Source organism: Hippocampus guttulatus, chromosome 10 (assembly GCF_054856545.1).
Source record: "Hippocampus guttulatus isolate MCC_2025c chromosome 10, RoL_Hgut_1.0, whole genome shotgun sequence".
Classification (NCBI taxonomy): Eukaryota; Metazoa; Chordata; class Actinopteri; order Syngnathiformes; family Syngnathidae; genus Hippocampus; species Hippocampus guttulatus.
The window spans coordinates 19,666,637-19,685,128 of record NC_141270.1 but is presented as its reverse complement, the minus strand read 5'-3'; the positions used below and the strand labels follow the sequence as shown (position 1 = coordinate 19,685,128).

Genomic DNA, 18,492 nt, shown 5'->3' with positions numbered 1-18,492 from the left:
TTCAAGAGACGCCCGAACAGAAACGAGTGGAGTAGATGCAGTGTCGCATGTCTCCAACAGAGAGCGCACTCCCTGTGTGGTTGAAATGGTAACTGGGCTTTCACTTGTATGGCGCTTTTCGACCATAGGAACTTTCAAGTGCTTTATTTATAGAGCTGAGTTGAGATAAAGCGTTTTACGCTGTTTCCTCATTCACACTCTAAGCAATCGTATCTTGCATAAGGACACTTCGTCATGGTCACAGTTGCCGGAAACTAACCCGCAACGGCTGGGTTGGGACAGGACCACTTTACCACTGATGCAAGCCGCCATTGAGGTTTGTACGCTATTTGGGTTCGGAAATTCCATAGTTAATTTTCGTCTTCAAATTTAAGCATTACGTCATACGACGGCGTATTATATTAAAACAGCCAAGGAACTAGTTAAACAACAACAATAATAATAATAATAATAATAAATTTAAAAAGAAGAGAACCTGAAGAAGTCGAGAATCCATCTGGGTGTGGACTTTTAGGTCCACCCCAAGTTTACCCACTCTTCGAACTGCGCTCGGCAGCCTTGGTGTATGATGCATTCGCAGAAAGTGGGAAAATGTGACTTGCCCACAATGCCCACTCGCATTGCCCCTGCTCCGATCTCAAAGCATTCATTGCGTTTGTAAACAACAGAAATGGTTTCTTGCGATAAATTGTTGATTGTTTTGATTCATCACGACACATTTTGATTTAAATCAAACCTTCATAATTTACTTAATTTATTTTAATTATGGAATAAGCGTTTCATACATTTCACCAAATCATGCCGTAAAGGGAGATACGGCATATCTTCTTGCAGCCAGTACAAATCACGTGCGAGGTGAAGTTCTTTAGAATTACTAAATAAAAATGATAATAAAAAAATAACACTAAATATTTGAGTAGAATCTTATAAATTATGATTTGCCATTCAAGGTCTATATTTCCATGGTGTCGCCATTGTCGAGTGACGTCACTTTGAAGGCAATCGATGAACTCGAGGTCCTCTTTTTACTCACACTTCGCAACTCGGACCTTTCTGTTCGATGGAGCGTTCCAGAGCACTTTTCCTGGTCGGAAGTTTGAAACGTCCGAATTTCCCACCTTCTTCGAATGCAGCATACTCAACTGTTCAATAGTGATGGGAATTCCGGCTCTTTTTAGAGAGCCGGTTCTTTTGGCTCGGCTCACTAACAAGATTTCCTCTTTCGGCTCCCAAATGGCTCCTCAGTTTTTTTGATACTTAAATTAATTTCCTCCCAAAAATAATGTAAAATTATGGGTAAAATGAATTACTAATGTAAAAAATATACAGTATATCAAATATTTATTATTTATATGGCTTATTTAATATTCTTCTGAACATACTCATCATGGAGTACAACATGGAGTGCTACAAAAATAAATTAAAAGTAGAAGAACAAACACCCATCTCAAAACAAGGTCAACAAAAAGTTCCAATCTCTGATTGTGTATCTTTATAAGCTTTTAACTATTTACAGTAAAAAAACATAAGTAAGCTTCCCACTAAGATTACCACACAACAAATTATGAATCAAAATTTGATATTGGATATTTTAACCTTGCACACTCTACACGCTGCCTTTGAACTATCAATTAAGTTGAAATGAATCCAAATTTCACTGCGTTTCCTATCCATTTTCTCGCCTTTCCACTTTCCACCGTGTTGTTTTTTTCTCTGTCGCGCAATCGAGCTCTCTCTCGTCTCCCTGTCTCTCCTGTTCGTGTGCTGCTCACAGTGTGCTGCTGTTGTGTGTCTCTAACTCCTCCCCCTTCTCTTCACTGCAGTGTGTGTGTGCGCGCGTGTGCGTGTGCGCGCGAGTGAGCGTGTGTGTGTGTGCGTGTATCTGTGTGTGTGTAACCCTCCCCTCCCTCTTCTACCACGGATCTTGACCAATCACGTGCGGCTTTAACCGTAGGAGGGAAAAAAAACAGGAGGAAAAAAAAGTCGGCTCCTATTCGGAGCGGCCCCCTATTAGGGAGCCGTCGTTCACTTCAAAGAGCCGTCGTTAAGAGCCGGTTCGTTCGCGAACGACACATCACTACTGTTCAAGTTTAGCACAACTTGTTTTGTTTTGGTTATTCGCCACTCTTGTAGATGTTCTCCCCTCCAACAATGTGACAGTTTAACAGCACATTGGCCGTTCATAGATATCGGATTATAGTCTTTTACAGCAATGGGGATGTTTGAGTACACCGTTGGACAAGAACATTTAGCGACTGAGGCCACAGTGCCAGAGGTAACGTTGAAAGGTTAATGCTAACGTTAGCCCTAACTTTATAAAACGATTGACTGGTAGCCAAGAAGTCTTTGGTTTCCTATTACATATTATTTGTGACACGGTTTGGTCTTCAACCACAAACGTTTTACAATACAATACATTTTTATCTATAGGCCGATTCTTTCTGTCCAACTTTTACTTTTCATCGATATCAGAGTTTATTTGAAAGCTTGCCAGTTGAACTCGACAATGCGTTGCGATTTCAATTGCAACAATAATCAAATTCGAAATTAATATGATTTTAACAGCATTTATGTTTCTACCACACAGACAATCAAGTGATTTGGTGTATGTTATACACTTTTGCAATGATGAATACGAATTCAAACTGTTCTAACGAAATGGGAGTATTTGTTGCAGAGCAGCATCCTTAGAGTGTTAACATTTACTGGGAATAATCCTGTTAAATCGATTGAAACCACTTATTAACGACCCTATCGTCTTTTTTTCATAAGAAAAAAAGTTGACGCCAGAAGATGTAAATAATTGAAATTGTATGGATGAAGGAAAATGTGTTTCAAAAGTGGTAGGTCAAGAAAACTGACATGACTCCTGAGCCAATTCGTGCATCCACTGATCAGACAGGCAAATATCAACACCAAAACTGCATTTTGTGTCTACAGGAGAAGTTGGTGTGCATGGGCTTGAACAACCAGAGCTATATCTGTGAATCTGGTCACTGCTGCGGAGAAACACAGTGCTGCAGCTACTACTATGAACTGTGGTGTGAGTCATTCCTCTTTTGGCACGCAGAGCAGTTTGAGGTGGAAACATTTAAAACCAGATTTTATGTACATCCACATGGGGGATTCTCAGAATGTATCGTCCATCCTGCTGGTCAAATGCTGAGCCGAGGGGCATTATTTTCTTCTCTTAATAATCAATAATAATTAATCACTTGATTTCTCCGCTTACAATATTGCAGAAATACTGAAGAGATAAAATGAACAACTTGACAGATTTGTGCTGTCGTTTGTGTGTGAATGTATTTTGAGTGGTGAGAAATAGCCTTCGCAGTGACATGCGCGCACACCCAAGCAGTTAAAAGCCCTTTATACCCTTAATAAAATATATCAGTTTCAAAAACAGAATCAATAAACTGACCAAACGTCAATGCAACACAATACCGTTGAATCAAGTCCACGCTGTCCATAATGTGATATGTCACCAGAAAAAAAGTAGTTTAGGTTCATTGCCTCATGTTCCCACAAGGTGCCACCAACTATCTACCACTGTAATGTACTGTATACTGTACTTCCACCCATACGACTTTTCAAGTGTAAAAATAAAATAATTATTTAACTTTTTTGGGGGGGGGCGGGGTACTCAGTGCTTGGTGTCCAGGTATGGTATGATACAATGGAGTAGAACATGACATCCAACAATTTCTTGTGAAAAAAAGCTGAGTGAAATGTCTTTATTTATTCTGAATACACGACAGGAAAGTTTGATTTAAAGCGTATCTCATTTTGATCTGGTTTTGAACAAGTTTATTTTTGGGCTCTCATGTTACACTCCTGGACCACATTTTCTGAGAACCACCCATATTGGGTTTGTTTCTTTATTATTTTAATATAAGAAATATTTTCTTTGAATCCATACTTAGAGTAGATTTTACAGAAAAAATATCCTTCATGGCATCATTAGATGCCAGGAATTTTAATTGCTGTCCGTAGATCAGTGGTCACCAAACTTTTTGACACTGAGAACTACAGTAATCCCTCACTTACTCACGGTTAATGGGGACCGGGACCACCCGCGAAAGACGAAAATTCGCGAAGTAGGGTTTAGTAGCCAATCAACATGGCTGTGCATCATGCGATAGATCTACTCATGCTGTCATTGGTCGACGCCGCGCTGGGAACCAATCAAGCTACAGCCATGTATAAAACCTCTGACTCATTATGCATTTTTTTCTGAATACAGTACTTTGGAAAAAAAAACCCGCGATGCACAGAGGCCTTGATCATTGAACCGCGAAATAGCGAGGGATCACTGTACTTCTTTGGTACTGATTAATTCAAAGGGCTACCTGGTTGATACACACTTCCAAAATACCGTATTTTCTGCACTATTGGGTGCACCAAAAAGTCTTCTATTTTCTTAAAAGCTCACCGAGCGCCTTAAAATCCAGTGCGTCTTTTGTATGGTCATTACGGTAATACGTCGACTCTAAGATGGCTCCTTCCTGGAGACATGCTTCCAATGTTATAACTTGCTGTTGGTTCAGTGAACTGTGTCGCTGCTTTATTAAATAAGTATGTGTTGCAGCTCCGAAAAAAGGAGAGCTGTGGTGTTCATTTTTTAAAACAGTCTCAACAAATACAGGTACGTCTTTGTGCATCTCCGTGCTTTCTTCCGTTCGACTCGAGAGGCGTTCAAGACCGCCACCGAAAAACGTAAATTAACGATTACTTCAATGAAATTGCAAAACTGAAAAGCAAGTGAGGATATAACAAAATAATTTCTATTCCCCTCCCAGCCTACAGAATTTATATTGTGATTTCATCATTTGTGAATACACAACAAAGAAATAAATAACTACGACTGACATCTTGTTGTGTTATTTTGACTTCAAGATCACGAGAGTGGCTGCCTTTCCAGCAGCTCCGATTTATTTTGTTCTTCTACTTCTTCCTCTCATAACTTTGCTGCTGTGAAGTGGGAATTCCTCCATTGTGAGACGATTAAAGGTTTTCTTATTTTATCTTATCTGATTGTACTCTTGGAGCTACGATAAAGGAAATGCCAATGGGTTTTTCGGAGGCGGTCATGAACGCCTCTCGAGTTGACCGGAAGAAAAGAAGGGAAGGAGACGAACAAAGACACACCTGAGTTTGTTGAAAAAATGAGAGCTGTGGTTGTGGTTTTATTATTTTTTTAAACGCAGACTTTATTAATGGTTTTCACAGTCTCAGCAAGTACGGGTACTGTACGTCTTTGTCCGTCTCGGTGCTTTCTTCCATTCCACTCGAGAGGCGTTCATGGCCGCCGACGAAAAACGTAAATTAATTCTTACTTCAATGAAACCACGGAGAAAATCAAGCGAGGAAATCACAAAATAAATTCTGTAGGGGGGATATAGAATTTATTTTGTGATTTTCTGTTTTGATGCATTATTTTCAATCTTCGTAGTTTCATTTAAGTACAGCAATAGTTAATTTACGTTTTTCAGAGGCGCTTATGAACGCCTCTCAAGTTGAACGGACGCCTCTCGAGTTGAATGGAAGGAGCGTAGCACCATCTAGTGGACGCATTGTAGATTGCGCCTTTTAGTGCGAAGCGTCGAATATATGAAATTTTTTTACAAAATAGCCATTCATTGAAGGTGCAACTCATAATCCAGTGCGTCTTTTCGTGCAGAAAATACGGTAACAAATTTGCTCAAGCTACTTTTAATAATGGTATTATTGTATATGTCATTATTCAGAATTCATGATAGTCATCTGTGTGAAGACATCATGCTCATGATTTCTCACAGTCACACACAGAAGCAAATAAATAATCAATATGCAACACTTTGGCACTCTGCCGGTGTTTGTATTTTCAAATGATAACTTCAACAACAGTCCTAAAAAAAATAATAATAATAAAAAAATCACAATCTCTCTCATCACTGGTGACCTCGTGTGGTCCTTGAGGGTACCCACAGGCAACGCATTGGTGACCCCTGCTCTATAATGTATCATAGCAAGGCTTGAAATGAGTATTTTGTCATTGCAGTATTTGAGATAAAACATTGAATACCAATACTGAGAAACAAAAACTTGAAAGTTATGCTGACACAGTACTTGATTTGCTGGGCTGGACACATGCACGTGAATATGCCGTAATGTGCTTACATCATGGGAAGTTGGAGATCGAGGCTCACTCAGTGTTACACTATATCAGTAAGGAGCTTGAGCTGACTACCAGTACTAGCGCGGATAAACATGTGACAGAGTTGCTCCCTAATCAGTAATTATTGCCTTCGTGGGGGTGAATAAGTTGCAGTTTTTACAAGTGTCATTCTCACCAAGGGATGATTAATAGTTAACAGGAGACAAAGAAGCCTTGCTAATTGCTAAGATAACGAAAGATTGACACGTAATCGTGAAACACCGAAATTAAGTGCTCGGGTCATTGAATACACTTTTCATTGAATACATTTTTCACAGACGTCAAACATCACAAAATTTTAACAGTAAAATTGCAGGGAAAATGACTAAGTGAAGAGAAAATTACGCACAGCAATAGGGCTGGGCTATATGACGATATGTGTCATAAGTGAGTTTTATTGTGTCATATTGTACTAACGTGCCTATCGCCATTTATCATCTGCGGCAGAGTGCATGTTGGAAAAAATTGTCAGAAAAGCTTGATTTGATGGACAAATGTTTTCATGACGCATTCTGCCACACGGCTTCCATCAAGTGGCAGACTGAACAAAAATATGAGGAAGTGAATCATACCCGACATTACAGACGTAAGGCTCAAGATTAAATCTAAGAGTCAATGAAGCTGAACAAATAACAAGGTAGGTGAATGCAAATAACAAATGCTACTGCTTTGGGAACAAATAAACTAACAACCACAAACAAATTATTGTTAATAACTATTTTTTTAAAAAGGCCCTTAAGTCATGCTGGGTACGCCTTCACTATACAAACAAAGCAGTTTTCATTTTGAGCCTCAGTAAAACACGAAGAATAACAAAACTGAGAATCACAGACTTCAGTTTTACCTTTTTTTTCCAACGGCAGTGACCATCCCATAAAGGTTCACTGGGCTGCTTATGTCACCTGCAGTGAGGTAGTCATTCGTGCGAGGCGAGATGCTGTAAAAGCCAGTTATTGATAGCAAGTTTAGCAACGAGCTTCGACTACTGCCTGCCAAACATGTTGCGGGTTCGCTCCAAATTCAGGAATCACAGCCCCCATCAATTCGCCTCTACGGCGGTGAATGAACAAAACTTCTTCCAAGTATCTTACTCACGAAGGGATTACAACGAGTAATTATCAGAGGGAAAGATGGAGAAGTCTTGCTACTTGTTAAACTAACACAATGTTATTGATTGTCAGACCGAATTGATGCTTAAATGAAGGAGTACACTTCACAGTGGACACACTGGAACCGCGTTAAAGCGGAGCATATCCAACCTTGGACAGCGAATTAACAGGCAATATAATTAGTGTCTGGATAAAAACTTAATACAGACTATTTCTACATGGCCTGCGATTGGCTGGCAACTGATTCAGGGTGTCCCCCGCCTACTGCCCGAAGACGGCTGGGATAGGCTCCAGCACCTCCCGCGACCCTAGTGAGGATCAAGCGGTTCGGAAAATGGATGGATGGACTATTTCTACATGCACAGCAAAACAGGAAATTGCCCGTCCTCCCTTATGTCAGCTGGGAGGAGTGGCAAGAAGATTCAAAGTATATTAATATTGAGGAAAAGTGATTCAGAAAATGGAGGCATGCACTGCATTGAATGTACAAGTGTAATTAGTTTTCACAAAGCAGTCCTGAATTTTTGATTTTGATTTTTGAGATCTGGACTATAAATGTTCTCAAAATTACATCACAGCTGAGTTCTTTTTTTTTTTTTTTTTTTTGTCAGAGATATTCTTGTTTTAAGCCCCGTATTAAGATTGATGTCTACATTTGTGCAAAAGTAGGTAGGCTTTACTTTTATTTACTGTCTATTTGATGATTTTATATAGCGGTACTACTGAATGCATTACTCATTTGATTCAGGTTTGTTAATATCTCTGCAAAATAAGGAGAGAAAAGGGAAGCAGTCATAGTGTGTTGTAGTGATGGGAAAATGAAGCTTCAAATTTGCCTTGTGAACGAGTTGTATTTTTTTGACCCGATACACATTGACTTTGCGTTATGTTCCTAATTGGAAATAGATTTCTGTAGCCTCGCCTCGCCTACTCGTCTTGTCCTGCATTCCATCCCTCGCTAACACCAGTGTTTCAGACAAAATTTCCACGTTGTCACCACCATGAATTATTGCATTTTAACTGCCTGTTGCCTTAATATCTCTGCTCTTTGGACTTGGCTTTCCTCCTTGCGAGTGGCTGATTTTCCCTGCCATATTTGCAAAGCTACAAATCATAAACATTACTTTGATACAAAGGAAATTTGTATTTTAAAAAACAAGATATGCTTGGATGCAAAAAAAAAATACAGGCAACATTTCCCTGATTGTGAAATCTGCCAGGTAAAAACAGGACACCAATAGCAACAACTAGCGGAGAAAAAACACAATTTGATCTGTTTCTTCTTCTGTAGTTGATTCAGGTCTTTCCTGTGCACAACTGTTGCTATAGCGCCTCCATAGTGGCACAAGACTGCAACTGCAATTAAAATAAATCACTACCATAGAGACACGTCGATCACTCAATCAGCACAACTGGAGCTTTATGCTGTGTTGAGCGATATAAATCAGTCTGGCTGGAGGCGGCACAAAATTAGCTGGAAAAACCTTGATAATCTAAAATGGGCTATATCATAAGCGCAGATTTTTTTTCCCACATCGCACAGCGCGACATAGTTATGACACACACACGCTCAACAGGGCCCGAAAACTGGAAATGAATTACCGGTATGTTGTTGTATTGCGTACTTCAGCCAAGAAAGATAGTCCTTGAAGATTAATATCTTTTGTTTGTTTTCACAATTAAGTCCTACCTTTTGATTTTGACTCTTGACATCTGCACAATAACTGTTTTCAAATTGACATCACAGTAGAGCTCTTTTTCCTTTTTAAATAAGAAATACCAGTTTAGAACTATAAAGCTTGAACTTAAACTTCTAAATGTACTAATGTCAATGAAAATCCAGTTTGCTGCTTTTCACAATGCTTCAGGTCTGTTGGATTAATCTTAAATCAAGTCATTGATTTGCAAAACTGGTTCTGAAATGAAAAAGGTTCTTCGAGTGTTGTCTTGGAGCAATATTTTAGTAATGTAATTATTGTAATTATTAGAAAGTCAATTTTGTTCACAGATGTATGTACTCAAACATAAAGATGATGCATTATTTAATGTATTTATTCTTCTTACCAGATAAAACAGAACAGTGAAATACTATAGAAGCTGTTCTTTGACTGTTTATTTTTGTGCCTTTCTAACGGACATATTTTGTGGTCTTACAGGGTTCTGGTTGGTGTGGACATTGATCGGCATTCTGACATGCTGTTGTTTGTGTCAGCACTGGCGCTCTAAACAGCGCTTCCAGCAGCAGCGTCGGCAGAACGAGATCAACCTCATTGCCTACAGAGAAGCTCACAACAACTCTCAGCTTCCCCTCTATCTCAGTAAGGAGTGGTGTGTGTGCGTGTGTGTGTGGGTGTGCGTGTGTGTGTGTGTGTGTGTCAAACTTGTTTTTATCGCGGACCACATTGTAGTTTCAGTTGTCCTCAGTAGGATATTCTGTCGACCTGAGTTGTACACCTGTGGTCAGCATGTTCCGCGTTTTTCTTTCCATTCACTCACTGTCTCTAACTTTACCTCCCCTCGATCACCACACATGACAGCATTGCTCAGATGATGTCGTGCAACGAACTTTTGAAGCCAGCCACGGGATGCTTCGAAGTCTTCGATGCTCATAGTTAGCGCTATGGAACTCGCCTCCTCTCTTATTAGCGGTCCAGTTTGCGGAAAGTTTTTAACACGATAACAGTCAAACCATTCCAGGAAATGTTCATTTACTCGACTGTCGGTCGAGCCGCAAGCAATTCACTCTGGGCATGGAAATTGCCAGAATCGGACTGAGCAAAAATCGCTTCCTTGTTTTTCAAAGTCTCGAGATTTGAGTCTTGACTCCAAGCGTCTCCTGAATGTTTTGTACTTTGTAACCCGCTTTGTTTAACCAGATACATATCACTTTCTCTTCCGCAATCATTACTGTTCCTCTTTGTTTGGATACCATGATCTACAGGACGTAAATGTAAATGAATGAATGAATTAAAAACTTTCGCTATTCCAGTAAAACTCACTGCAATCAAGAGTCACTTGCATGTCGCCATTTTAGATCCAATGACAGAAAATAGTGGTGGTGTGGACACACTTATTCCGTCGTATCGAGCAGGAGTTGCTGGAGTTGGTGCTACTGCGGGCTTCCTTCCGTATGGCTTCCGTAACGTCCGTTGTTATGAAATGCTCGTTCATGTAATATCGTAGTAGAAAGTTGAATGCATAAGTTGTTGTTTTGACGGGTCCGGGAATTTCCGTTTGACAGGGGTCTGCAGGTGGTAGAAGATTTCTCTCTCCCTCTCTCTCTCTCTCTTCGTCTCCCCTTCCCTCCTTGTGCTCTGCAACATTAAGTAACTGCGCCACCTGGCGTTGAAATGTCTGTCATTGCAAGGCCAAATGAAATGAATGCAATCATTCACATCGAACCTGAATTGTGTACCAACCTTCAGCGGGCCAGATTAAAAAGACTAACGGGCTGGATCCGGCCCGCGGGCCGTAGTTTGCCCATCTCTGTGCTAACACCATATGCCACTGTGCTGCCTGGTTGACCCTTGGTTTTAATTTTAGTTTGTTCTTCTGCTATGAATTTTCTCTAAAATAAGTTGGCCCCGTGTCAAGATTTCACCATCAGAAAACCTTAAAATTAAATTACCATATTTTCCGCACTAAAAGACGCACTGGATTATGAGGCGTACCTTCAATGAATGGCTATTTTGTAATTTTTTTTCATACATTGGACGCTTCGCATTGTAAGGCGCAATCTACAATGCCTCCACTACTTGGTGCTACGCTCCTTCCATTCAACTCGAGAGGCGTCCGTTCAACTTGAGAGGCGTTCATAAGCGCCTCTGAAAAACGTAAATTAACTATTGCTGTACTTGTTTGGCAGGCAGTAGTCGAAGCTCGTTGCTAAACTTGCTATCAATAACTGGCTTTTACAGCATCTCGCCTCGAACGAATGACTACCTCACTGCAGGTGACATAAGCAGCCCAATGAACCTTTATGGGATGGTCACTGCCGTTGAGAAAAAGGAAAAACTGAAGTCTGTGATTCTCAGTTTTGTTATTCTTCGTGTTTTACTGAGGCTCAAAATAAAAACTGCTTTGTTTGTATAGTGAAGGCGTACCCAGCATGACTTAAGGGCCTTTTTAAAAAAATAGTTATTAACAATAATTTGTTTGTGGTTGTTAGTTTATTTGTTCCCAAAGCAGTAGCATTTGTTATTTGCATTCACCTACCTTGTTATTTGTTCAGCTTCATTGACTCTTAGATTTAATCTTGAGCCTTATGTCTGTAATGTCGGGTATGATTCACTTCCTCATATTTTTGTTCAGTCTGCCACTTGATGGAAGCCGTGTGGCAGAATGCGTCATGAAAACATTTGTCCATCAAATCAAGCTTTTCTGACAATTTTTTCCAACATGCACTCTGCCGCAGATGATAAATGACGATAGGCACGTTAGTACAATATGACACAATAAAACTCATTTATGACACATATCGTCATATAGCCCAGCCCTATTGCTGTGCGTAATTTTCTCTTCACTTAGTCATTTTCCCTGCAATTTTACTGTTCAAAGTTTGTGATGTTTGACGTCTGTGAAAAATGTATTCAATGAAAAGTGTATTCAATGACCCGAGCACTTAATTTCGGTGTTTCACGATTACGTGTCAATCTTTCGTTATCTTAGCAATTAGTAAGGCTTCTTTGTCTCCTGTTAACTATTAATCATCCCTTGGTGAGAATGACAGTGGCGGTTCTGGGGGGGGCCAGTGCCCCTGTAGCACCGATTCTGGCCCCCCCTGTGGCCCCCCCTCCGAGCGCAGATTACGCAGTCGTGCCGAGTCGCCGACGCGAAAGGTGGAACCAAAGTGCGTGATTTAACATTCTAGTCTGACCCTTTAGTGCGCTGCGCCATTTAAAAATGAGCGGGAAAATGAGAAGCAGTCCGCAGAGAAGGAAATTACCACGACACGAGTGCTATTTGCGTGTGTGCGTGTGTGTGTGTGAGTGTGTGCGCGCGTGTGTGTGCGCGACTGTTTGCGTGTGTGTGTGTGTGTGTGTAACTTTTTTAGTCTCCCTTTTTATTTTAATTTTTATTTAACAGGATCAATATATAAGACATTGCCTTTTAAAATTTGGATAATTATATGCATGTAAAACATCTAGCTTCAGTGTATTTGCAATTTTTGTCCCCGGCAGGCTGGTACCATATCATCCCCTGGCTTGAATATTCTCAACAGATGGACACGGCGTATTGTTACGCTTGCAGACATTTTAGCCCTCCTAATACTGTTTTTTTCTCATCACTGTAATGTTATGACTACAATTTCAAAGTCTGAAGAAATAAAAAGTCAAATAAGATTTCGAATCTGTCTTTTTAGCCCTGGGTTGAATGTGCCCCCCCCCCATCAAAACCCCTGGCCCCAGCCCGTCCCCCTCAGTGAAATTGATCCAGAACCGCCCCTGGAGAATGACACTTGTAAAAACTGCAACTTATTCGCCCCCACGAAGGCAATAATTACTGATTAGGGAGCAACTCTGTCACATGTTTATCCGCGCTAGTACTGGTAGTCAGCTCAAGCTCCTTACTGATATAGTGTAACACTGAGTGAGCCTCGATCTCCAACTTCCCATGATGTAAGCACATTACGGCATATTCACGTGTATGTGTCCAGCCCAGCAAATCTCTTTCAGACAATCTCTGTAGTTCAAGTACTGTGTCAGCATAACTTTCAAGTTTTTGTTTCTCAGTATTGGTATTCAATGTTTTATCTCAAATACTGCAATGACAAAATACTCATTTCAAGCCTTGCTATGATACATTATAGAGCAATGCGTTGCCTGTGGGTACCCTCAAGGACCACACGAGGTCACCAGTGATGAGAGAGATTGTGATTTTTTTTTTTATTATTTTTTTAATGACTGTTGTTGAAGTTATCATTTGAAAATACAAACACCGGCAGAGTGCCAAAGTGTTGCATATTGATTATTTATTTGCTTCTGTGTGTGACTGTGAGAAATCATGAGCATGATGTCTTCACACAGATGACTATCATGAATTCTGAATAATGACATACAATAATACCATTATTAAAAGTAGCTTGAGCAAATTTGTGACCGTATTTTCCGCACGAAAAGACGCACTGGATTATGAGGTGCACCTTCAATGAATGGCTATTTTGTAAAAAATGTTCATATATTCGACGCTTCGCACTAAAAGGTGCAATCTACAATGCGTCCACTAGATGGTGCTACGCTCCTTCCATTCAACTCGAGAGGCGTCCGTTCAACTTGAGAAGCGTTCATGACCGCCTCTGAAAAACGTAAATGAACTATTACTGTACCTAAATGAAACTACGAAAATTGAAAATAATGCATCAAAACAGAAAATCAAGCGAGGAAATCACAAAATAAATTCTGTATGCCCCCTACAGAATTTATTTTGTGATTTCCTCGCTTTATTTTCTTCGTGGTTTCATTGAAGTAATAATTAATTTAGGTTTTTCGGAGGCGGCCATGAACGCCTCTTGAGTGGAACGGAAGAGAAGGCACGGAGACGGACAAAGACGTACAGTACCTGTATTTGTTGAGACTGTGAAAACCATTAATAAAGTCTGCGTTTAAAAAAAAAATAAAACCACAACCCCAGCTCTCCTTTTTTCAACAAATACAGGTGCGTCTTTGTCCGTCTTTGTGCCTTCTTTTCTTCCGGTCAACTCGAGAGGCGTTCATGACCGCCTCGGAAAAACGCATTGGCATTTCCTTGATTGTAGCTCCAACAGTACAATCAGATGTCAGTCGTAGTTATTTATTCCTTTGTTGTGTATTCACAAATGAGCGCGGAGCAAATTTTGTGGAACGCTCACACGTACAAAGCCACTGAGTGTGTTAACTCCGGTGCAGCCTCGGTGCAGCCCCACTTGCGTTCACACGGCAGTTTTGTCAGCGGTGCAAAACGATAAAAAACAAAGAGCTGTCGTGTTGGTTCTTTTTAAAACATAAAACAACTCAAGCAACTGCTGTACAGGCATGTCCTTCTTCTTCTCGGTCTCAGTGCCTTCTGCTCGAGGGGCGTTCAATGACCGCCCCCGAAAACGTAAATCAACGATGACTTCAATGACACTCAGAAAAGCAAACATATAATGCGCCAAACAGAAAATCAAGAGAGGAAATCACAAAATAAATTCTATGGGGGTTGGGAACACACAACAAAGGAACAAACTACACAAACAACTCCGAGACGGTCCAGTCTCCTACAAAAGGAAAGATGATGTTTGGGGACTATCCCCCCCCCCGTTTTAGTTGAGATGGCATAACCCAAGAGGCAAGATGCCGCTTGCTACTGTTATTGCCAGCCATCACGTCTTGTGTCGTTCGTTATTAGACAAACAGATGACGGAAGTACAACAGAGCACGAAAGCAACGCATTCTAGCCGTACGTAATCAACTCTTCTCATGCATAGCGAGGCTACTCCCCCCGCAAACGAGAGCAAATGTTTAACCCTGTAGCGTTCACACGTACCATTTTACATCGGTGCTGCCCTGCAAACGAGCATTTGCAAATTCAACCCACCTCAGGGAGGTGGGTTAAAAATTTGCTCCGGAGTAAGCTGTTTTCAGGGGCTACACCGGTGTAACTTTGCACGTGTGAACGCTCTACTGGGGTAGCCCCGGCGCAGCCCCGGAGTTTGTAACATTTTCTCCTTAAGTCAGGGGTCTCAAACTCAGTTCCTGAAGGGCCGCTGTCATGCATGTTTTCCAAGTCTCCCTGTTGCAACACACCTGATTCAAATGATCAGATCATCAGCAAGCTCTGCAGAAGCCTGACGTTGAACCTGTTGATTTGACACACAGCTGAACAAAAGTGTTGTGAACGGTCCTGACAAATTTGAATGTACAGTACATAAAAAAAAGCTTCAAAACTGTTCAATCACCTTCAAACACCGTGGTTATGTTAACTGAGTGCGCTGAAACAAAGCCCCATTCAACTGCTAACCATCAATCAAATGCCATTACTGTTGAAAGCAGTGGATACAAGAATATGAAAATATTGGTAGCTTAAATGACGTAAAATTACATTAGGAGACTCACCTTCAAAATGGATCAGTTACTGTGAACCAGGGCTGAACGATTTAAAGAAAAGCACATTTCATGACATTCTGACTGCATGCACTGACTGTTCTTGAGCTCATCTGAGGGCCACAATAAGATTGGAGGTCTTTAGACTCCGAAAGCAGGTGCCTCAGCATCCGCTCGACACCTCCAAGGCGCTCTGTCAGTTTGCATGGCCTACCATTTTGTGACTGAGTTGTTGTCATTCCCAAACACTTCCATGTTTTTCTAAAATGTTTGACAGACGACTGTGGAATATTATTAAGTAGCGAGGAAATTTTACGACTGGACTTGTTGCACAAGTGGCATCCGATCACAGTTCCACACTGGAATTCACTGAGCTCCTGAGAACTATCCATTCTTTTGCAAATGTTTATTAAAAAAGTCGTAATGCCTAGGCGCTGTCTTTTCTAAAGGTGTGGCCATGGCAGGGATTGGAATAATAAAAATAATAATGCAACTGATTTATATGGCGTTTTCCTCATTTGAGTGAGTGAGCGAATACTTTTGGCAATAGAGTGGACCTGACTGCCAACAGTGGAACCTGATGTCAGCTGAACAGGAGGCACTTGGACCTGCCCCATTCACCAATAACAATTTATCCATAAAGCCGGAGCCATGTTGTTTCCACTGAAAGTTTACAAAACAGTCGTTCATCAAACTGCGTAGGCAGATGTTTTTGATTTTCAGCTCTCCAGCAACATGGCCATCTTATTTTGGGGAAAGTCAATGTGTCGAGGGGGGAAAAAAAAAGATGCTAGCTCAAAAAGAGTACAAAAGGGGACATTTATTTGCTGGCTGTGAATAATTATGTCTTTTTTCAGGATTTCTGCCCTCGTACCTGTTGCCAGCTTATGACGAGGTCATCGACCGTCCAGCTACTCCCCCTCCTCCTTACACACCTGTCCTGGCAACACCTCCACCCACAGACACACTTGATGAATCTTCCGACCATGCAGTAACACCAATCCCAAGTGATACAGCTTGCACAGCTATCCCAGAGACGCTGCAGCTCCAGTCTCAAAGCACTCACACCAACAAGGATTCAATGCAGGGCAGGTACCGGCGCTTCACAGGGGACTCTGGAATAGAAGTGTTTGACGGCCAGGAATTGTGGGATCAGCCTGAATTTTTAACAAGAGAACAGGCGGATGATGATGATGAAGTGGGTCAAATGCAGGAAGCCTGCGTTTGCTGCGGTTCCCCGGGATGTGAGCACAGCCACATAAATAATGGCCCGAGCAATGAAAACACTGATGGACACACAAGAGTTGATGCAGACCCACAGTTTCATAGGTAAAGACTTAAGTCCTCGTAATTGTGCAGAATGGATACTTTAAGGGCCGGTCTTTGTTCATGTTAAATTACACAGTTGGAATACTACAACTGTTTGTCTCATTTGACAGTTCTGTTTTCAGGATGTGCATGAAAGACACTATTGCCATGTAAATGTCTCGAGGCTTTCATTGGTACAGTTAACTATAATAATAATTATATATAGTCGGGCTCTTAATATAATGACCTAAGTCTAATTTTGACACGGTGTTTTTTTGGGGGTTTTTTTTTTTTTGCCTTAAACATCTCAGGATACCGGCCACCTCTGCTAAAATCAACTACATCCTTAGTTAAACAGATCGTTCATGAAAGACTATCAGAATGTGGTGCAGTTTTTTGTGTTTTCTGAAAAAAAAAAGATAAAATGATTTAAGCAGTTGTTTTAAGAAAGTGATGCTTTTCACACACACACACATTCACTCACTCACTCAAGCTATTTTTCAGGCATCATACATTTTTGTCAAATGTTCTATACCAAATTAGACGCAAGTCATTGAATCACAGTTCAACAATCAAAAATGGATGTAAGCTTATTTTGTTTTGTATGTGACATGTTATAGTGTAAAAGTCTAATACTGTACAGAAATTCCTTACCAGTGAGTGAGAGTGGCCTACTATATTATTCATGAGGTAACAAAATAGGTAACAAGGTACCCTGGAATGATATAATATGCATGAGCAGTTTTAATGCTGATGGGCACCATAGGTGTTGGCTTTGTCCTTGTTTCTCTCCTTAAATTGATTGTTTCAATTCCGCAGATACAAATTGAAAAAAGGGTTGGCTCTGAATGGAAACGGAGAAAGAGATCAACAGTAATTAAAGTAGGATTTCAAATATCTCATTTAAAATTGGAGTGAGATAGGTAGATGGTCAATACTGAAAAACAATATCGAAAGGCAATAGTATTTATTTTGCGGACAATGTCGGGTAAATGGGCGACCCAATCTGATGGCTGTGTACAGTAAGTATATGTCAATGTCCCAGGTTTTTGCGGGGTTTTTAATCTGTCTCTCTCAAAAGGGGAGGGGATACCTCATTTTCCTGACATCTTGGAAAGGAGTTCTGAAGCGACCCAGAAAACTGATAACTTCTCCCTGGCGGAAGTAGCAGAACGAGGTTTGACATGTGGCTGGGGTCAGGGGCGTCAATCTTCTGCGAAAAATGTGAAGACTTTCTTAGGTGTGACAATGTTGGTGGGGCCACGACGAAGAAGCATAAAGTACCAACCAAAACACCTCTCAGTGACTTGAATGTCCTAAGTGTAATACAATTATGGTTGATGAAAAAAACTGTTATAGTTGATGAAAGTCACTGATGGTGTAGTGGCACTCTCGTCTGACTTGAGATCGGTTCCCACTCTGACGGTGTGGATGTGGGTGTGAATGGTTGTTCATTTCTTGTACAGTATACGCGCCTTGCGACTAACGCGACCAGTTCAGGGTGGAGTCCGCCTTTCGCCCAAAGTTAGCTGGGATAGGCTCTAGCACAGATATTCCCTGTTCAGGAAAAAGCAGTGTTGAAAATGGATGGATAGATGGTTGATGAATGTGTCCTCTTTCATCTGACTGTCTGGAGCCAGATGTGGAGCTACAGGGTGACCAAGGCACTATGGCCACCCTGAGATTGAGGGGAATTTTTTGATATCTGGAATGGTTCTGTCATTTTCACCTGGATGCAGTATTTTTTGACTCCTTGCTACTCTGCGCACACTTTACATGAATGAGGTATTTAATAAATTCATGGATAGCTGTTCCGAAT

At 40.9% G+C, this 18,492-nt stretch overlaps 1 protein-coding gene across 2 annotated transcripts; it reads left to right on the top strand.

Moving 5' to 3' along the window:
• Nucleotides 1-2,060: 2,060 nt before the first annotated feature.
• On the top strand, nt 2,061-17,112 carry wbp1la (WW domain binding protein 1-like a). Of its 2 annotated transcripts, XM_086122285.1 has the most exons (4): nt 2,061-2,275; nt 2,941-3,043; nt 9,462-9,623; nt 16,223-17,112. In XM_086122285.1, the coding sequence occupies exons 1-4, from the start codon at nt 2,213-2,215 to the stop codon at nt 16,696-16,698; spliced, it is 804 nt and encodes a 267-aa protein (XP_085978411.1). In that variant the 5' UTR covers nt 2,061-2,212; the 3' UTR covers nt 16,699-17,112. The 2 variants fall into 2 exon arrangements, with proteins under 2 accessions (XP_085978411.1, XP_085978413.1); XM_086122287.1 differs by lacking the exon at nt 2,061-2,275 and having other exon boundaries at nt 2,941-3,041.
• Nucleotides 17,113-18,492: the final 1,380 nt, after the last annotated feature.